The following is a 21,821-nucleotide window of genomic DNA, read 5'->3' as shown; positions in this document are numbered from 1 at the left end:
TTAAAAAGATGAATCAGTCCTAGAGCTGTCCCCAAAAGGAGCTCACTAAGAGTAGCTGATGCAAGATCTGGACTTATTTTCCATCATAAAAGACAGAAGGTGGCAAGGGGTATGAGGGATATGGAAGGATACAGAGAAAGAGGTCATTATGCTCCTCAAGAGCTACTATGGTTCTTTGTACTGTATTGGCTCAGGGTCAAGTTCTTCAACCAGCCCAGCGAGTGCCTTTCAAAGGCAGATATTCAAGCCAAGGTCACAGACCCTAGATTGATCTGGAAGCAGCTTTAGAGCACTTCCTCCACCCTCAGTCTCACAAGAACCACCGATCTCTGACCACATGGCTTAGTTCACGTTTCAGACAACAGAATGAGTTTAAAATGGCAAATTTTGTGTTATGTATATTTTACCACCACCAAAACCAAAAAAAACAATATGGAATTCCATGCTGTTTAACTGCAAATACGGAATACTTATCTCTAGAACTATAATTGCTCTTGAAGGAACAGAATTCCTCTCACACACCCCAGAGTTATTACCAAAGTCTGTGTTTAACCAGTTGTTGTGATCTATTTCCAAAATTATCATCTAACCCTGACAGTGTATACCTGTGGCCAAGTTGTACGGGCTTCAGAACTGGGTATGTTAAAAAAAAAATCTGACATCCTTGCAAATAAAAATTTAAACCAAAGACTAACAATATCAGCATATGAATGTTTGTAAGGTTTGAAAAATTATTCCTTGCCATTCTCTCCAAACATGCCTCATCCTTTCTGGGCCATCCAAAAGCAAGAAACATTTTCCTTTAGGTCAGACCACACCAACGTCCCAGGGTCTTTGTTTGGGTTAATTAGCCTCACCAAATGACATCTTAAATTTGAGCATCCCCCCCACCCCCGAGTTCAGGTTGTAGCTTTCTGTGCAAGGTCAGTTTCACTGGAGAACCTAATGAGAACTATGAACCTTCTTTCTAGAAAAATCCAAATTTTAAAGGGTTCACAAACCTTAATTCAGAAAAGTTGGCTCTAATAAACCAATGGCATTACTACCAACCACAAAAAAAATAAATAAATAAAAGTGCAAGGTTATTGGGTATCATGAACACCACACAAAAACATGCAGGCTGAATAAATATGATCTGGTTGGCTGTCTTTAAAAATAAAATGACTAGGGGCTTCCCTGGTGGCGCAGTGGTTGGGAGTCTGCCTGCCAGTGCAGGGGACACGGGTTCCAGCCCTGCTCCGGGAGGATCCCACGTGCCGCGGAGCAACTAAACCCGTGCGCCACAACTACTGAGCCTGCGCTCTGGAGCCCGCGTGCCCCAAGTGCTGAGGCCCACGCTCCTGGAGCCTGTGCTCCACAACGGAAGAAGTCACCGCAATGAGAAGCCCGCGTGCCGCAACTAGAGAAAAGCCCTCGTGCAGCAATGAAGACCCAACGCAGCCAAAATTAAATAAATAAAATTAAAAAAAATAAAAATAAAATGACTAAAATAATAATAAAATGACTATTACTACTATTCAAAAAAAAAAAAGAGGCAAGACAAAGAACAATTTTTACCCATTATGATTTATTCTCTACAATACTTTGTTAAAGAGTTCAATGATTTGCACTCAGAAGTTATATAGCCAAGAGGCAACCAAGTGTAATACAAAGAATTGGTCTAAAGTCTTTGCACTGAAGGCCATACAAAGTCTCTTGCTTCAGGGAAGTAAGAATGAAAATAAACAAAAAGAACAAATAGCTCCCTAGGCTCCAGAATCTCAATAGAAAATAACGTCAACAGTTAGTGAAATTGTAGGTGTTAACATATCATGGAAAACAGATCTTGTGCAAATATTAAAATTAACACCCAGGACTTTTGTACAGATGATATTTATTATAAACAATAAAATATATGTAATGTCTCAACTACAAACCTTTCATGTTGAAAGGGTCTCTAACATGAGTTGCTTTAATATCATGAAGCGAAAAAGTTTAAGAACCTCACAGTGGAAACAATCCAACACCGACGAACTCTAGTGATCAGACATTCTCTTTTAGTTAATGGAGAACAAGGACAATTCGAAATTACAGAGAGAATGTCCTAGCTGTGGGTATTATGAGACAAGCCAACCTTCCAGACCAAAAGGCACTCACAGCTAGGGAGGAAACGAACTCCGAACCAAAGCAGCCAAGGTGGGCTGGTTCCTTGAAAGCAGTGGTTACTGTTCAGCTTGAGCAGCCCAGGGACAAAGGAAACACCGAGCAGAAAACCTTCCCTTCTCTTTAAACCCACCGCTCCCACTCCGTGGACTGGCCACCCCCATCACTGCTGTGGTCAAGCACGTGGAAGGCAGGTCAGTTCCGGTTCGGAGCTGTCATCTCCCTACGCAAAGCTGCCACGTGGATGATCCAGACTTGGTATTTTTCCTGAGAGCCACCTGCCGTACATCTTCAGGACGTGACCTTGACCGTGTACTCCCAGACCACTTCCTGACTAGACCCCATTCGGGACAGACACTGAGAGTGCCATGCCTGACGGGGCCAAACAGTTTTCCTCGGTCGACTCCCGAGTCCCCTCGCCCAGGCAAGAGGACCTCGAGCATCTCCACTGCTGGACGTGGATGGGGGCGTGAGGGAATGTGCAGGGAGTCGGGCTTCTTCACTCCAGAAAGCGAAGAGAGCCCACGGAGCCCCCGTCAGTGTGGTGCTGGGCTTCAGGAGCCCGATTCTTGTGCACTGATTTTTTTTCCCCCCATTTCCTGGGTTTTAAAATTTTCTGTTCATTTTCTTAAATGGCAGGTATCCTACCCCACCCTCAATAAAATAAAAAACATACTATACGTTGGGGAAGACAAATAGGGCAACATTTCTACGAGAAAAAACAGGCTTGAAAGAGCATGGCACTGAAGATGCTTGCATGACCAGTCTCACTGAGCGTGCTCAGGGGTGAAAGTTTAGCACCATTTTTTTTGCTTTTTTTAAACTTTAGAAATTAAACACAACTTTCAACATAGAAGACTTGAACAGGAATGAGTGTAGCCCTATGTATCAATACTGTTGTACAAATTGGAGGTGGGCGGTTTAGTCCAGAGCTGCTGACCACCCTGACGTCGATCCATGGCACCTAAGAGTAACTGCCGTCACATTTATTTGCAACAAGACATTTATTATTCTCAGCAGCAGGAAATCACGAAACAATCCCTTCCTCTTCGGAAGCCTGTTTTCATGAACACCGCGAGGGAAACGCGGCGGCGTGCAGGAGCCCAGCCCGCGCATCCAGACGTCAGCCAGCGCTCCCCTTGCCCGTTCCACACCCTCGCCCACAGCAGAGGACGGTGCCGAGCTCACCGGCTCACCCTCACCCATCTCTTCAAGAAACGAGACAGCCACGCCTAGAAGAGCACGTGTGTCGTTCCTTAGACTGTGCCCCTGCTCCCCCTCCCCCGTTCCTGGCAGAAGAAAACTCCAAAGACCCTTTGACTTGAACATCTGCCCATTTCGGAAAGCCACACCACTACCACATAAACATTAAAAATAAATTAAATCAAAACATTGTGTTCACTGGGTTGACACCCAATCCACGTCAAGAGTTCTCTAAACACGTTGTTGAAAACCAGTGTATCACCCGTAGGGTCCTTTCTTCCAACTGGCCACCTCTTCCTGTGAATCATTTCAGCAGTGCTTCTGTGACCATGTTTTCAAAGCGTCTTCCAAGTCCCCAACTTCTATGAACTTTGCCACCACATGAGTGAAGAATAGACAAGAGGGAGGAGAAACTTGCTGACAGGTATTTGGAATCAGCAACAACGAGAAAGGGAAATATGCCACATGGAAAGTATGAATGACCTAGAATAAAATGAGCTATTTGGAACTCTGCCATGGTGGGGTGAAGATTCCCGGCATGTTAGGCAAGATAAAGATTCACCTTGTTTAATGACACAGCTTTGTTCTCAAGTCCTGTAAGGACTGTAAGAGCAACAGTTTTCCCACTTCTCCAGGCAAACTAGAAAAAGGAACTCCTCTGCTTACAGGTCTCTCAGGATGTTTGCCTGAACAGAAAAACAGCTTAGAGACCCTGGATTCTCTCCTATGCCGATGTGCCCTTCTAGAGGCCAACCCAAGTGCTTGTGTGAACACCTGTGCCCTCTGAGAACCTAGATCCAGCTATAGGCACTGCCACCAGTAGAGGAGTGAGGTAGCCGGGTGGTAAGGAAGAGGCCTCTCCCTCGACACTGCTCGCGGCGATGCCGTCAGGACCTCCCGCAGGCATCCCAGTACATTCCTCAGCAGGCTACACCACAGCGCTCTGTTCAGTACCAGGAGACTCAATGCAGAAAGAGTGCCAGAAAATCCAACTGAGAGTGGGATGAGAATTAAAACCTTTGAGGCTAACTGAGCAATGAGATCTGCAACGCCATCCAAAGGGCTTCCGATCTTGACGTGGGTCTCTGTCCAGGAGCCGCAAAGGACTCATGGTGCCCACGTTCGACCCTAACATGGCGTCCACTTACGAAGCATGGAGGTTGAGATCAACTCGTGGTATGCAATACACTGGAAGTTTAAAAAAAGGAATTTAAAACAACCTAAAAACGTTTCTTGTTGGTCTCCGTTGCCCAGACTGCCAGGGGAATACACCTACTCGCTCTGGGGAGGCTGCAGGGGTGTGTGTAGGCTAAGCCTTCATGGACCATCAATTCCAGCTTCCACTGAGTGGCCAACACACAGGCAGCAAATCACCAGCGGCACCTGCAGCCAAGGTCTTCTGAACCCACACGGAATTCTCACTAGTCATGGAGGAGCCCCAATCCAACGGAACCCCATACTGAGGAAAGGCTGAGATAAGGCTTGGGCCCCTCAAGTTCTGTTTCATTCGATGTAACCCCGCCCCCCTCAGTCGGCTGGAGGCAGACTTGGCAACGGAAGCTAGCATCATAAAATGGTGCAGTAATAAAAGTAACTGGACCAGGAAGAGGAGGCATCTGCTCCGATGATGTCATAGCCACTGGTGGCCACGGGGGGGTGGGACTGGTCATGCAGCCGCGTGTCAGGAGTAATGATTGTAGAGGGGCGGGGCATGAAGAGTGCCATTCTGGAAACAGTGCTGTCGAGAAGCAATATATTCTGCATAACTGATTGTCACCTTCTCACTTCGGTACCTGTGTAAGGAAACAGGAAAGGGTATTAGGAACCCCAAACACTTCATTTTGCAGTCACGCAGCAGAGAAAACCAAAAGCTTATTCCACATTTTGAAAGAATAAAATGGAAGACCGAGAGCAATCTTACTTACAGAAAATGAAAGACAGCACAAGAAAACAGTGTTGTTATTACAAATGAACAAGATGAAAAAGCACAATCACAATTCACCCCTGAGAATCTGTTTTCTGCACATCCCACCTTTAAACACTTCATATGCTTATCACCAGGCTGCTCTTAAGCAATCTGCTACTAGGGTCTGGGTGAAGAATTTCAAGGTCAAATTACATGGGTAGCAGACTGGAGGATGGCTGCACCAATGCCCAGTGTACAATGCATATCTACTTTCAGGTTAAAATGTGATAAATTTGACAGAAATGCAACCTCAACTTGCAGAAAAGCAACAAACAAGTTATTTATAAACTAAAAGGGGCACAGATACCTAATTCTGGGTCAAATTCTGACGAAGCAGGTTAAAAGATCCTGGGGCTATAGAGGATGGGTCTCACTTTCCAGATGAATATGCCATATCATATCACAGGGTCATCAGAACAGAATTCATAGCACTTTGGCCTTGCTCTGGAAAGAGCCATGAGTCAGGATGCGAAGCATGGGGTGTTACAAACCTATGGAGCCTACTACAGACCACAGGAGCTGGGTGTGACAATCCTTACCCAGAGCCATCTCTTTCCCACTGTAATCACTCCTCCACTGCAAGGTGATTATTCCTGAATTTTGACAGGGAAATGGCTGTTCAAATAAATTATAATAATAATGATAATAATAATGCTTTGTATTTGAAGATTTTTTTTCTTTTTTTTGGAATCCAAAGCATTTCAAAGACACGGGGTTATCTTCCAAATAGACCTGTGAGGTTACGATATTGATTATTCAGCATTTTACAGATGAACAGGCCGACAGAGGTCCACAGAAACCCCACAGAAGCTAAACCTTTCAGTGTTTCCGACTTCAGTAGGGATGGGGAGAGGACCGACATCTACCGACCACCTACAACGTGGCCTGGCCGTGGACTAGAGCTTCTGCATGCATGACCTTACCACACCCTCAAACAACCCCAAGGCATTATCGTTCACCTCTTACGGACAGGAAATTTTTTTTTCCTGCTCAGAGAGGTGGAAAAACTGGCCCAGGTCACACAGCTAGCAAGTGGTGGAGCTGGGATTCAGAGTCCGGCCCATGCATATTTTCCTACACTAGGCAGCCTCCCCATACAAGTATCAGCCCCAGACAGGCAGAGGCGTTTCCTTGGAATTATTCCATCAACAGGCCACCGGACTACATGTGATGACTTCAGCTGACCCTGGACTTCTGTACTGAGAGCTTTTTCTCCTGCCTTCAGCCTTCCCGCTCAGCCTCCCAGCAAGTGGGCCTGACAGACACACCCACGACCTGCTCAGCGGCGACCCTGCTCCCACGGTGCTAGCAGCTTAGCCGTGGGCACGCCCAGCATGCTGGGGAGTCTCCGCCTGTGCTGCCACTGCTTCCTCGGAGCTTCTGCCTCACCCATACTTCTTTGGTTTAGAGACATTAACAGAGAAAATGTTTCTCTTCCCCTGTCTGTCAAAAGTATCCTCCATCCAACCCCAACTGAATTAAAATGACAAGGAAAATAAGACAGTGGCTTACCTGGTGAGTTTGATGGTTTTTCTGAATTCACTGGTAATTGGAGCCTTAAAGCCACCTTTCCTGAGCAAGGAGTCTATCGTCTGGATCTGATCCCAGTCTGAGGAGAAGGCAGGCACACTGAGGTCAGCGCACAGTGACACAAGAATGGGCTGTGCTCTGACACCACAGTGACAGGACAGGAGGAGCCAGGTCTGCTGCGAGCAGAGCAAGCCTGGGCACTGCCCCACGTCCCTGGAGCCCCGTCTGCCTCACTGGCAGTCCAAGGAGAATCCGAGATGTGAGATGACGCCCAACACACGTCACTAACGGCTGTCCCCAGGCCCCCTGCTTCTGAGTCTTTCCTGTCAGATATGATCCCAGTATAACTATCTAGGAGCAAACACGGTCCCAGCGTAGACCAGCCTGTTGGCCTAGTGCTGTAACCAGGGCTGTTCTGGGAGAAGAGAGAATTCATACTCTGCGCTTGTATTCATTCCTTCGTGTGACCTTCCTTCGTTTCAATGATTTCTAGGAGTCGTTTTCTACTACAGAGACTTGACAGCAGGAAGGAAACTATTCCTTTAGGAAGGATGGGAAGGTGTTCACACATCTACCGTTGTGTTGTTCTTGAAGCATTTTCAACAGATATAACCAAATATATCAAATTGAAAACCAAAGAGAACCCCCTAAATTATTGCAGTAGGTGCCTTGCTTTTTTAAATTTTCCCAACCAGTTTTCAAATGGCAAAAAGTGCTTGATTATTTACCTACATTATCATCACATCTCACTATTAGGAAATAACTCCTGGTGTGCCTCCTTGGACAGAAATGCCAGATTTATGATCTCAATGAAGTGGTTAAAAGGCTTCCTCCTTTTTATGCCATATCCTCACTGCTTTTGAAGAAGTTTAAACACAACCACGATGGGAACCAACAAGGCAAGCCCTCTCCACATAATTAGCTCACTGATATACTGAACCGGATATTTTTCTCTATTCCAGGTTCACACCTAACAAATACAAATTATTTTCAAAAAACAGACCAGCTCCAAGAAAGAAAGAAAACTGGGTCATACACCAGACTGCACGAGCACCATTTTAAGGTATTCTTCTAACTATGCTTTGAAAGAGAAAACCTGCCCAACCCATTTCCTACCTTTCATGTCCCACTGTAAGAACTAAGTACCTACTGAGTTCTTTAAAAAAACAGGAGAGATTATGTTCTGCATTCTTCCAATTATAACACTGTGTAGTAACTCACGACCAAAAGGTCAAAACCCACTAATACGGGCAACCTCCCTTTACAATGAACTCCATAATTATGACCAAGTTGATTGCTGGAATTTTCCTACGATTAACCACTGCAGTTTTGGGGGCCAAGAAATACTACTACTCACTGAAAGTACGTGAAACGAGCGGCTGGGCACGGGAAGTCTTTACCCCTCTTCTCTTCCCAGCTCCTACATCTTTTGGGGAGTCTCTCATTCTTTCAGGACTTGATCGATACGGGGAGAGGAAGAAAGGCACTCATTCTCAGTTACAGTTGGGCTGAAAGGCAGCACACTCCGCTTTCCTGCCCGTTACTTGGCAACACTGTGAACAGTATCATTCACGGAAATTCCATGTCTCCAACTCACCTTGTTCCTTTGCAACCTCAGGTAAATATGTGGCTGTACGTTTGACGCCTTTTTCATTGATGAATTCAATTCGAATCCCATGGACCCCAACCTACAAAAACACACAACCAGTAAATGGCATTTACTCACTCTAGCGGAACTTCAATTATCCTCATATAAATCGACACTGTCCCCTGACCAGCTTGACCCAGGGCTGAGAAAAGGGGAGGCTCTTGCCTTTCATGACTCACTCTCTCTCTAAGGCATGGAAGCCAAAGAAACTGCTGCTTTAGGGAAAGTGAGAGTCTACCTGCAGCCACCTCTCTGAGAGTACGGAGGCTACAGAAATAAATTCTCTCAACAGTTCATCCGAAGATCTTGAATATTCCACCTTTAATCTACTCCAGTCAAAGAACATGCCACAGGGTTTTGATCTGGGTTCCTGACTCTTCACACATGGGCTCACATGGATAACAACTTTTATCCAAGGGCTTACCACGAAGAATCAGGAATGTTCTCCTTTATCCCCATTCCTATTTCTTATTAGACATGGGAAAAGGATGTGGACCAGAGTAGACTGGGAAGAACGGGAGAAGAAAGGCTTCCCATTTCTTCCTACTTCTAATACCGTAGCACCTCTTCCGTCACCCAAGTTGCCTACAATTCCTTCCAAACTCAGCTTTCACATTCTCATACCCTCGCTCAATGAAGGAGATACATTACCATGTACTAACCCGAACCCAAATGCAACGAGAGATGCAGAGTTCCAAATGCGGCTGTTCTCACCTCCCAGTCCAGGTAATCACTGGCATCCTCAAAGTTAGTAAGGAGGGAGACAGAGCAGAAAAGTTTAGGCAGCTCCTCTCGGGTCAGGGGGGGGAACCGGCTGTCCTTAAGTGCACTGGAGAGGACAGAAAACATAAGTGAGGCTGCTCCGGAGCCGGGAGCCGACATCACGTGCCGGACGCTGATGGCTCTCGAGCGCCGCGGAGAACATCCACTATCCATCAGCCCGCACATGCTGAGAACAACCTGAGGCCGCTGACTGCCTGTACTTGGACCGGTAAGTGGCTCACCAGGTGAATGCCCCTACACTTCCTGATCATCCGAAAGAGAACACTCGGACTTCACCACTCAGAAGAGGCAGGCAGTTCTTTTCCATTTTGGCCAATAATCTACCAGTCTTACGTGCGGTCGCCATTACCTGGTTAGCGTGTATTCCCTGAGTCCTGAATGAAGATTCATGGCTGAGAAGGTCCCAATGCAGCCACGAAGCCGCTTGTCCCGCCCTGTCTTCCACGTCACAAAGAGCGGGCTGAAAGAGCAAGCACACGTCAGTCAGGGAAGAAGAAAACCTCGGCTCTAGCCCTGTTCGTCTGTTCTTCCCCTCAAGGATGGTGTTCTGACGCGGGCTGTCTGAAAGGCTCTGCCCTCTCTGCCCTCTCGGAGCCGCGCGGCCCCGGGGCGTAAATGGAGAGGAAATCGCCGCGAGGCACGAGAAGAAAGGCCCCTGCTCACAGCCTCACTCCACTCTAGCACCACGTGGACGTGCCGTTTTCTTCTTCCTCTGCCCGGGACTCAACTCTTTCTTCTTCTAGTTCTCCATGTCTTTCTCCTCTTGTTTACTCTCTTTTCATGTGTCTACGCTCCCAGTTCCACCTTCATGAAGACACACGGGGCCTGCACACCTTCTCCGCTCAACCCCGCATCGTGCCCATCATTATTTCTGCCTCTCCTGCTCGTAAATTGCAGAAAAAAAGAAAAAGTCTCCTCAGGACAGCTTATTCTTGGGGACTTCCCCGGCAGTCCGGGGTCAGGACTCGGCGCTTTCACTGCCGAGGGCTCGGGTTCGATCCCTGCTGGGGAAACGAGGATCCCGCAAGCCAAGTGGCGCCGCTAAGATAAAATAAAAAGCTTATTCTTAGCAGAAGTTAACCACTTTCTAGGCCCAAGTCATGCTGCATTAGGCTACATCCGATCGACGCTGACAGATGTTTTAGGCAGAGGTTACAGGGCTGTCCCCTCTTCCTGAAATTCCTCCATATTCCTATGCCCTTACCTCTTTGATTCTTGAGTTAACACTTCTCAAAAGCAACTTAAATTTTTTAAGTTATCTAACTTTGATCATTATTACAAAGCAGGATCTCCCACCTACCCATCTTTTCCTTCCAGTAAAACACTTGAACACCACCGGCCAAAGTTAATGTTCCAAAACCTGCTCAAAAACCCTTCAAGAATTCCACTGTCTCCACACCCTACAATGCTGCGGCCACCACCTACTCTTCCAAACCCATGTCCCTCTCCTGCAAGGGACACACCTGATCCCACTCAGATCAAGGCTTAGACTCTCCACCGACTCAGTCAGGAATTTTCTGTTCACGGTATCGCACGGCAATACTTCCCTAAAGAGTGAGCACATTTTTCTCTGCATTTCTTCTCCTCTGACACAATCACAGGAGTAACTTCCTCTCCACCTCTGCCCAGACGGTGTGTGAACACTATTTAGCTTCTGTGTGTGATCTGCCAACTCAAGTCTTCCGAGAGCAAGGACTTTTTCTTCATACTCCTCCATTCCCTGCCCAGTGGGGCTACGCACCGCCTCAGTATGGCATTAACAGTCGAGGAATGATGATCAGTCAGTGAATGCTCTAAAAGCATCTCCTAAAAAAATAAAAATAAAAAAGCAGCAGTGCTCTTTAAAGCCACCTCAAAGCTGCTTCCAATTGAGAAAGAAAGCATTGGCATGAGCATCTTCACTTGACTTTCCCCTTTACACATATTCCTTATTAAAGTCATTGACACCTCGAGGGCACCTGGGACAAATAACAGAGTCGTGAACTAGAAACAGTAAAGCAAATTCTGACATTGCTGGTGGGGTGCCGGCAGCCCCATGGGACTGACAGTGAACCAAGTGAGGGGACCCCTGTTAGGAGCATCTCAGCTCCCACTAAATGAGCTCCTAGTCTCCCACCTGGCACCCAGACACTGGCAGGTCACTTGGGCTTCAACGGTGCTCGGGTCCACAATGGTGTGATGGTGTGACTTCTCCACGTGAGAGGTTAGATGACCTACCCACTGCCATCTGAACCAACAGAAGACCAAGAACGAAACCCTCCTGATTCCCGGAACATTACTGTGACAAGCCAACTGCTCCTGCAGACACAGCCTAGTACCCTTCCGTTACTGAGCCCAGTGAGTGTTCTAGACATTGGCTGCACATTTATCAGCATCCTATTCCCATCAACCTTTGCCCAAATCGTGTTAAGCTTTTTATAAGGAGCAGACTCTCTCAAGAGAATGCCCCCGACAGAGGCGTCACGCCTTCCTCACCGCCCCCGACGCGCGGCCGCTTTACTCACTAGGGGTCATTGGTGAACCTAGGGAGGCGCGGCTGTGGGAAGCCGTACAGGTGACAGTAGAGGACGTCGAAGCAGTAGCAGCACATCTCTGCGGTCACCACCAGATTCTTGGTGACGTTGGCAGTTCCATTGGGCCGGGGGAGAGGGCTCAGCGCTCCCGATGCGGGGTTCATGCGTGTGATGGGAGGGTTTCCAGGTCCCAGAGTCAAGTCCGACACGTTCTCGCGACCATTGCCGCCGTCCACATGCTGGTGGTTCTGAAGAGGCCCCGCACTGGAGCCGGGGACGGCTGTGGACTGGCTCCCGTGGCCGTGCGTCCCACCTGCAGACAGCTTAGGCTTCTTAACCCCACAACAGCCTGCTGCCAGCTTGGGCTCCAGTGGGGGGACGCAGCGTCTTTTTCCCATCCTGAACCGGTGCTTGAGGTCTGGAATGCTGCGGAACCCTAACCCAGAAGAGAACATGCAAGCGTTAACTCAAATGGTTAGCTGCAAGGAGAACACAAAATTCAAAGAGAAAGGGTCTCCATGCAGAGGGTAGGAGCCATCAAATTCTTTCTTGCCCAGGTCACACTGGTTGCAAAGGGTGGCAGACCAGTGGGCTAGAAGAGACCCTGAGTTCCAGACCGAAGGCGCCTAACCTCTTCCTCGGGGGGAGCTATTTTCCCTTTTCCATAAAGGTCATCGTCACCACGGACGGAGGCAGGCCACAGGCAGCCCCCTCTTGCCCCGGACTCCCTGGGCAGAAAGAAGGGCGGGGTGGCAGCCAGCGTGCAGCTGACTGGGGACGTTTCCAGGCCGACTGCAAGGCTGCACTTGACCTGCCAGGTTCCTCATCACTAACCTCGGTTTTTCTGTGTAACTTTAGCCCCGGACCTCTGTGAAGACGAAAGGCGGCGGCTGTTCTGACGAGAGCGCGCTCGCTGACGCCGGGCTCCCCGCCCGCCTGTCCGTCCTCACAGCTGTCCGGCACAGCCTCACTCATTTTCTTCGGCTCTCCTCTGAACTCACTCCAAGTTCTACACTTCTGTCCTGTCAAGGCCCCATTCAAAAAAAGCTACGACCTAGCAGAAACCCTTCTTCACACAAATGACCCAAGCTTCACAGCCCTTTTGTGAGGTAGCCATTTCTGCCCTGTCATAGCAAGGCAGATAGATGCAAAGCCATCAGCTTAACAAAATGTGGCATCAGATGGGCCAGGAAACCGGAGAGCCCCAACTGATTAAGGGGAGGAAGGAATCTTTTTCCACTAAATTCTTTTTCTTAAAAAGCCTAAGGTAAAGATATATAGCTATAACATGACCAAGATCCTTTCTGCTGTCTGTGTCTGTAATCAGCAGCCTCAGGCAAAGAGATCCTAGTTATTTCAATGTCGATAATACCAAAGTTTGTAAAATTCTGCTGACTTGAGAAAAGTACACTTTGTTTTTCCTCAAGTCATTACCTGTTAGCTGTAGCCCTCCCACTGAAAAAAAATATATAATTCCTACCTAAAATTTTCCCTGTGGTTTGAACACGTAGCACACAATTGCCTTTTAGGCACTGCTCTACTGTATAGTATTTTGATTGTAACTTCTACAACCTTTTACATTCAATTAGATATGCACGTACCCGTTTGCAATGCCGTAATTTCTACAAAAACCACCTGCCACTTTAGGTTGAATGAGATACAAAAAATTCACAAATATTGCTTATGGTCTTGATATATGCTGATCCCTAACAAACACACATTTTTGTATCTAAGACAGTTCTTCGGAAGATGAAAGTTGTCTCTAGCAGAGGAATAACAGCTTGCCTGCTTCAATGTCTGGCCTGAAACAGGGGCTTCTTTTTGAGAAAGCCTCACGCGCTTGATGCAGTAAAACCTCCAACGACTAGACTGTTTCTGAGCACGGATATCACTGCCTCGTTCGGACTGTTAAGAAAGGGAGCAGAAGATCTCGGTTAAAAATGCCGCCTCCAGAGCCAAATGGCCTGGGCTCAAATCCTGACTCCTCCAGGATTAACCTCTCTCTGCCTCAGTTCCCTCAAACTGGGAATAACAAGAGCACGTGCCTCATGGGGCTGCTGGGAGAACTGAGTTTAATGTGTGTCAGCTGCTTCCATACAGCAGAAAGTCAGCTGCTCTTATCGTCTGGGCTTATCATCTGCTCCCACCAGGATGGAAACTCCCGGAAGGCCAGGACTTCGCTGGGCACTCAGGGCTTAGAGCACCGAACAGGTGCTCTTTAAACAGGATTTCACTGAATCCTCAAAACCACTCCGCAAGGAGGACAACATTACCGTCATTTTACGAAGGAGGAAACTTAGGTTTAACGAGCAAGATAATCTGCCCAAAGCCAGGCTGCCGCTAAGTGGCAGAGTCAGGATTTGGACCACAATCCACCTGTAAGACTCCAAAGCCTGGGTCTTCCCACCAAGCCACAAAGAAGAATGAGGCCTGCCAATAATATCCACTGGATTCAGTCCCTTTCCTAAGGGCATGATTTAAAAAAAAAAAAAATCAAGGGTATACTAAAAACTAAAAGAATAGTTTGCAAAATCTTGCCAACAAAAATGGAGCAGGGGAAAAAAAAAATCAAAACCTAAGCCCAAAGCCAGTATCTCCGCCATCCCCCTGACAATCATCAGTACCCCTGCCATTGTCCCTTGACTCCACAAGGGATGGCACTGCCCTCTGAGCTCTTACCTGACTTTCCACCTTGTGCATAACTGTGTGCAGGGGGTTTAGGACACGTGTTGAATGAAGCAGAGGGACCATCTCTCGAGAGCTAGAGTTTTAACAGCACCAACAGGGCCCTGAGGCTCTGCCTCTAGAGAGTCCCAAAATTCAAAGAGGCAAAGAGGAGGGATAAAATAGGTTAAAAAAAGAAATCTTTCCTCATTCTCCTTACACCAAAGCACACCTGAAGGAAGGGCGAAATGTCATGAGATAGTGGCAACTCAGGTGTTTCTCTGCAGGTGCTATCAGCTACCTGTCTGTGAAACATCCTACAACAGAGCAATAGAAGGGATTTTCAAACCATGCCAAGGCAGGTGAGCTCAAGCCTAGGAAGGTTCTGCCTACACATCACGTACAATCACCGATCTGCAGTGGGGCATGATCACAACCGACACCAAGAGAATACATTTAACAATTCCCCCTCCCCAACTATGATTTGTAATCAGTAGAACCCACCAAAATCTTGTGGTCCCTTAGGCCTGAGCTTTCTCTGGAGGCCACTAAGCAAACAATTCAACCGATATTCTCAATTAGTGACCAAAGGCAGAGTTAGAGACTTTCTGCCTCAAAAATATATTAGAAGGCATTTCTTTAAAAATTTGTTCCATAAATTTAAATCTATAGAAAATTTCAAACATATACAAAGTAAATTAGTGTAATGAACCCAATACCCAGCTTTAACAATTTTCAACAAAGGGCCAATCTTATTTCATCTGCAGCCTACTTACTCCATCTCCCCACCTCCTACTGAATTTTTAAGGTTTGTTTTTTAAAGGGGCCAATATTTTACCTATCTGTCAGCGTCAAGCAAATGTTAAGTGAACGACAGTTAAGACTGTGAAGGTGCTGGTAGTCAGTACTTTCACTTACCATGTCAACCTCAACCTATCAATTTCATCAAGTTTCTCTTTAAAGTGAGACTCTTCTAACCCCACTCCAACAAAGTGGGCATCTCACCACAACTAAGTGTCCCAGGCTCGGCTCCCGGGACTGTCCTACAATGACCAAAGACACATTCATTTCTCCAGCCGCTCGGCTTCTGAGGGCACAGTGTGAGATCCCTCAGAATAATAGCATTTCAGTACAACAGACTAACCTGCTGTCCGACCAGCTAAAAACAAATACCCCAATGGCATATTCTACCTCTTCTAGGACTGTGTGCATTTGTTCTCACTCTTCCCCCAAACCTCATAAAAACTACCAGCAATGGTATACTGATCATAGTAGGAGTAAATAAATGTTACTCCTGTCAAGCTGGTTCATCTGAAGTAATTGGAATCTGGCAAAAACCCTTGCTCTGTAAACACATATATCACTAAGACCCTTCGGAGCCTTCAGTTGGTTACTCTTTCAAAGCTAAACTCAAGGGCCACTTTAAGGGCCAACGGTAGTGATGTCATTTTCCTACTGTCTGTCCACTTTAGAACGAACAATGAGAAAGAACTAGTTAAAACTGGATTTCCACCAGATGGAGACAATACCCATACTTCCACAAAAAGCTGGAGGAAATAACAGGAATCACTGTTTTACCTCTTAAGACCGCCTAACCTACCAAGTGTCAAATGAAGTAAAGTTGCTCTCAGTGTTGAAAAAGTCACCACACCCTTTACCTGACACGCAGTACTCAAGGGGTCCTGGCCTTCACGAGGGTGCACAACAAAGGCACCTCTCCGGCCCCCTCTGTTGGAAAGCTGAGCAGTACATTGTTGATCTGGGCCGAGTGGCCTACAAAGCCACTTAAATTCCAGCCAGCAATGAACTCACCAACACCTTTAGTCTCAGAGGCCAAGCTGCATTTGTTTTTTCTTTCGCAACACCTAACACAGTGCCTTGCACATGGTGCACACACCAACAACCTTATCTACAGATCTCCCAGCAATTCCATTTAAGCTAGCCTTTCTAATAAAAAGAATATTTATGGCACAACCTGACCTTTAGATACTCTTGTTTCACTGTGAGGTGCTGACTGTTGAGTGTGTCAGAAGCGGAAAGTGACCAAAATACAAGTATCTATTATTATCAACAATGTCAACTCAGGGAATTCCCTGGCAGTCCAGTGGTTAGGACCCGGCGCTAACACGGCTGGGGCCTGGGTTCGATCCCTGGCTGGGGTCCTAAGATCCCGCAAGCCTCGTGGTGCGGCCAAAAAAAAAACAAAAACAAAAACAAAAAAAAAAGCAAAACACAACGTCAACTCTACTCAGCCCAAACCAAGGAATGGTTTAATTCATAGCAAGATGGAGAGCCAACGTGGACAATTCATTCTAAAAAACACGTCAAATATCCCCTACATTAACTTCTTGGTTTGGTTTATGGTGGTAGCTGTCTTCTTGGCTAAAACACAGTAACTGGTCAGTCCTAGACTTGGCCGCGGGTGCTGTTAACCGTAGGTTGCTCAAGGCTTTCCTTCCAAAGGACACACCTAGTTTCTAAACTGCACTTGAAAAGAATTTTCTTTTCTTTTTGAAAGATGGGGCGCTTTAAGAGCTACCCAAGGGAGCATTATTTGTCTGGAGGGCAATTTACGATTTCAGGGGTTAATACACAACTATACTCCAATAAAAATTTTAAAAAAAGGAGTTAATACAAATGATGTCTCATAAATTGCTGATGTTATGAACATAAACAAGGTGTGGAGACCAGTACTGAGGGGAGGACGTGAGGACACCCTGACAGACGTGGCTGGCTGGGCAGGAGGGCCTTCCCTCCCTTGCTGGGGGTCCCTGCCAAGGCTCCTAAGTCCACTGAAAACAACAAGCTGGTGCCTTCCCAGAGCAGCTCCCATCTTCAGAGGACACAGCCCAGGCTTTGGGGTTACTGTCTAGGCTCAAATCCCAAATCTGACTTACCAGGTACAAACTCAGGCAGGCTGTCATGTCTCTGTGGACCTGGGCTCCTGCTACCACAGAGAGCTAGTTGTGAGCAATTCACTAAGACATGAAAAGCATCTAGCAGTTCTCTGGCACAGAACTACTATTTATTAAAGCATCTGCTACTACTAATATTAGGACTACCTTTACCGATAAAAGTAGGGTTGGTTATATAAATAACATAGGTCTGAGTTCTTACAATTTCTAGAGGGATGAATGTCGTCATAATAAAATTCTATTAAGAACTACCATGTAGGCTCAAAGACATTATTTTTAAAAAATTTTTATTGGAGTATAGTTGATTTACAATGTCATGTTAGTTTCAGATGTAGAGCAAAGTGAATCAGTTATACATATACATATATCCACTTTTTTTTTTTTTTTTAGATTCTTTTCCCATATAGGTCATTACAGAGTATTGAGTAGACTTCCCTGTGCTATACAGTAGGTTCTTACTAGTTATCTGTTTTACATATAGTAGTGGGTGTATGTCCATCCCAATCTCCCAATTTATCCCTCCCCCCCTTCTCCCCTGGTAACCATAAGTTTGTGTTCTACATCCGTGACTCTACTTCTGTTTTGTAAATACATTAAAAGATCATATTATTAACATGGGGTTATTACTCTAATGACCTTGACGCTTTTCCTCTTTGGAGAGCCGTGCTTCTAATAAGTCATCCACTGCTTTTTTCATTGTGAGATGCCAAAAAATATAAGGAATATTGGGCTGAGGGTTGTGCACAGTTCTGTTCTACAAGGGTCCTCTTTTAAGCTTGCAGCCATACACCAAAAAGAAACTAAATTTGCTAAATATGCTGTTATTACAGAAATCTTGATATATATTGAGTACTAACAGAACTACTGAGTCAAAGTAGTTAGATTTCCAACAATAACCAGATTAAAACATCTAGAAAAGCCTGGAGGTGGAAAAAAAAAATATAGAGTCACCTTTTGAAGCCTCAAAACAGCCTATGCGGAGGCATGACCTTATAACAAAGGAAATAGATTTGGAAGGTAGGCAAAAAGCAAAGAAAAAAGGGGTCTCTGCATTTTCTTCTGTTATTATTTACTGTCCGATGTCTATTCAAACCAAGCTTTATGCAGAAGGGAACAGGCTGCTGTTTCCTTTGTGACACACAGTTGAACTGAAATTCAATTTAATAATTATTTGAGCAGTGAAACGGCACCTGAGCTATAATTCTGGCCTACTTATTATGGAACTATTCCAAGAAACAGTCAGATGCAAGACCCGCAAACATTCTGGTCATCATTTCAAATAATCATTTCTACACGAAAGCCCATCATACACACATACACATCCAAAACATTTGCTGTGTGAAAATTTTCCCTGCGAAAAATGAATCTACCTATACAATTGCTTTTAAAATTTACAGATTTAGAAAAATACACAGTACCATACACTTTCATGTCAACTTAGCTTAAGGAAAAACATGGCTACAAGGAGTCAAATGCTTTGTTTTCTTTTTAGATCCCCTCCCTTTACTATGTGAGCTACGGCAGGGTGCCAGATCCTTCTGGGCCTCGGTTCTTTCATTTGTAAAATGAAAATATTTGTCCTCTGCCTTCCTCACAGAGTGGCTGTGAGCCTCCAGTAAGATGCGAAGCACTCTGGAAAACTCTCTTACAAGTGTTTGCATACCATTATGAACAAACTTGAGGGGAACGCAGCAGTAATAAAAAATTTTCCAGAACTTGGTTTACATGTAGACTTTTAATTATTTTTAAGAAAACAGTTATCACCCTAGCAGATTCAGGGCAAAATGCTCCAAAAATCTCTGAAGATTATACCCACGTGGAAGACACCCAATAATTGACCTTGACAGGAACTGCATTAACCTACAAGTTATGATCTTGTCTTTAAAAAATGCATAATTTGGGAAGGGGTGGGAGGCGGACCTTATGTACACGAAGGGTAAATGTAATACTACACCACCATCTAGGTCACTCTAATGGGATTATGGAAAATAACCTTGTCTTTACATATAAAGAAAGCAAGTGGAAGGGTTCATCAGCTTTAGGACACCCTCATGGAAGCAGAATAACAGAAGTGAACAAAGTAAACCTACATCCTAAAGTCCTAGCACAGGCCTAAAACGAAAAAAGAGAGCAAAAGCAACAAAATTCTAGTCTAAGTATGTCCAAGGTAATACTCACTGAAAGCAGAAAGTTTGTATTGCCAGGGGAACAGCTATAACAGAGGAGGGGAGCTATTTTGTCTCTGAAATGAATTTTCTTCCTTCCGATTCCATTCCTTCTTCCTGTACCTAAGATGGAAATGCAGGTGCAGTGAATGAACAAAATCAAGGCAGTGCCGAGGTAAGAGATGGTTTCTGAAAAACTACAACTCAACAGAGCAATTTCTAGAAAGAAGAAAAAAAACCGAAGGAACAGGCTTTAATTCAAAACATTTCAAAATCTAAATACAAGGCAGCAAGGGCAGCCCCATGCACAAAATCACCTCATCCCTGGTGCCGTCACCAAGAAGGGTGAGCAAGGAGGAGCAAAGGTTTTATTGAACCTGAACATAAAACACACATTAAAACTTCCTCCACCACTAATTTAGACCAAAACTTGTTCTCAGGCCAAGATACACCATTTCAAGGTTCTCCACTGGTTTCAGAATACAAACAGATTCCCAAATCCTCTGCAAAGATGGTGCTGAAGGATTACTGGACAGCATGCCAGGGTCCTGAGGCCAGGCCATCTTGTTATCCCAGGTGGAGACGATAACTGTAGGTAAGAGTCACCCATCGTACTCTTCGGCTGGCATAAATCTCTTCGTAATCTCTTTACCAACTCTCCCCACCACCCCCAGAAGTAGAGATGTGAGTTATTCCCAAAGATGTAAACAGGAGACTCCAGGCCCCACCCACTCTATCCTAGGAGAGGGCAGTGAAAGAGGATAGGCCCAGAGGGATAAGGGTGAGGGAGTGTGGCAAAGTGAGGAGTTCAGATCAGGACAGGGGATGGAGGAGGGCGAGGAATGAAGGGCAAAGCTCACAGCCTGGGAAGGAGGGAGGCATAAAACCCACAAGAGTGTCAGGTGGAGGGATGATGGAAACGGGGGCTCTGGGTGGATAAGGAAGGACAGAATGAGGGTGGGGTTAGGAAGAAAGAGAAGAAGAGGCGAAAGCATGCGTGTGAAAAGAGAGTTCAGCAAGGAAAGGGCGAGATACAGGGGGGAGAGGAGAGGCCAGAGCGGGGAGGGACCAAACAGGCAGAGAGAAAGGTGAATGGTAATGAAAAGGGGGTGGAAGGAGAGCGCGGGGCGCCGGGAGTAGTGGTGGGACGACCCAGCGACTGGTAGGGCAGCGAGGGCCGAGCCGCGGGGGTGGAATCCAGACGTCGGGCGGGGGAGGGGGCGGTGGGACTGGGGGCGAGGGCCACCAGGCGGCGCCGGAGACCACCAAACTTTACACGACCCGAGACTGCTTCCTGGAGGGAGTGCAGAAAGGAGCTGGAGCCTCGCCCGGCCTCGCCTAGCGGCCCGGGGGCAGGGGCGCCCGCCCACCCCCCTCCCCAGCACGCCTCCTGACCCCCCTGCGCCCGGCGGGCACACGCGGCCCGCAGGCCCCGCCTGCCGCCTCCTTTCACCGCCGCCCGGGAGCTCCCCCCAACGCTGTCCCGGGACCCTCTCCCCGAACCCGGGGGGACCCGCTCCCCGGCCCCTCCGGTCGCTCCGGGGTGAGGAGGCCCGGCGCGCACGGCGGCAGCTGGAGGGAGGCCGGCCCGGCGGGCACGGGGGAGGAGGGAGCGGCGCAGACCGAGTTTCCCACCTTTCCTCCTGGCCCAGACGCAGCCGGGGCAGACGGGACCTCTCGCGCTCTGCCTCCTCCTCCTGCTTCATGGAGCCATGCACCTGGGTGGGGGCTCCCGAGAGAAGCGGGCCGCGGGCGGGCCAGACGCGCGGCGCGGACGGGGCGGGGCCAAGAAGGCCAGCGGGGGGCGGGCGGAGGAGGAAGCGGCGGGGCGGCGGTAGCGGTAGGAAAGAACTGCTAAAGGTATTCCCCGGGGCAGCTGGAGGACTGAGCCGAGCCGGGACCCGAGTCTTCCGGTATCCCAGCAGCCACCGGAGGCAGTGAGGTAATGGAGGAAGAATGTAGGGAGTCCTCCAGTGGTCCACACGCCCTCTAGCGAGTCGCCAAAACCATAGAGATTAGGGAGCCACCGGAGCACCACCCCGCTACTGTCACGTGGCCTGACTCTGCGCACTTTATTGGCTGGCGCCGACTCTACGGGATTGTATTTAGGAGGCTGCTTCCCAGTCTTTGGGCCGAGTCCCCGGCAGTTGGAATAAAGAGGGGCGGGCAGTGAGGCACCGAGAGGAGGCCGGCCGGCTGGTTTCCTCCCCCCACCCCCAGGTCGCTGAGCGGGCCAAGCGGAGCGCCCAGCTGTCAGGCCGGCCGGCCGGCGCAGTGCACGCCGGACCGCCT

General features: G+C 47.4%; 1 protein-coding gene across 3 annotated transcripts; it reads right to left on the bottom strand.

The window, feature by feature from the left end:
• Positions 1–658: 658 nt before the first annotated feature.
• On the bottom strand, positions 659–21,479 carry AMMECR1L (AMMECR1 like). 3 transcript variants are annotated; one of them, XM_082466309.1, is made up of 8 exons: positions 21,165–21,479; positions 19,543–19,652; positions 11,777–12,221; positions 9,622–9,732; positions 9,204–9,318; positions 8,439–8,529; positions 6,824–6,920; positions 1,549–5,138 (listed from the first exon to the last, which is right to left on the bottom strand). In XM_082466309.1, the coding sequence occupies exons 3-8, from the start codon at positions 12,181–12,183 to the stop codon at positions 5,027–5,029; spliced, it is 933 nt and encodes a 310-aa protein (XP_082322435.1). In that variant the 5' UTR covers positions 12,184–12,221; positions 19,543–19,652; positions 21,165–21,479; the 3' UTR covers positions 1,549–5,026. The 3 variants fall into 3 exon arrangements, with proteins under 3 accessions (XP_082322436.1, XP_082322437.1, XP_082322435.1); XM_082466310.1 differs by lacking the exons at positions 19,543–19,652; positions 21,165–21,479 and adding an exon at positions 10,736–11,078 and having other exon boundaries at positions 659–5,138; positions 11,777–11,915; XM_082466311.1 differs by lacking the exons at positions 19,543–19,652; positions 21,165–21,479 and having other exon boundaries at positions 659–5,138.
• Positions 21,480–21,821: the final 342 nt, after the last annotated feature.

Source organism: Balaenoptera physalus (genome assembly GCF_965194825.1).
Source record: "Balaenoptera physalus genome assembly, chromosome: 6".
NCBI lineage: Eukaryota > Metazoa > Chordata > Mammalia > Artiodactyla > Balaenopteridae > Balaenoptera > Balaenoptera physalus.
This window is presented reverse-complemented; position numbering and strand designations above follow the sequence as displayed.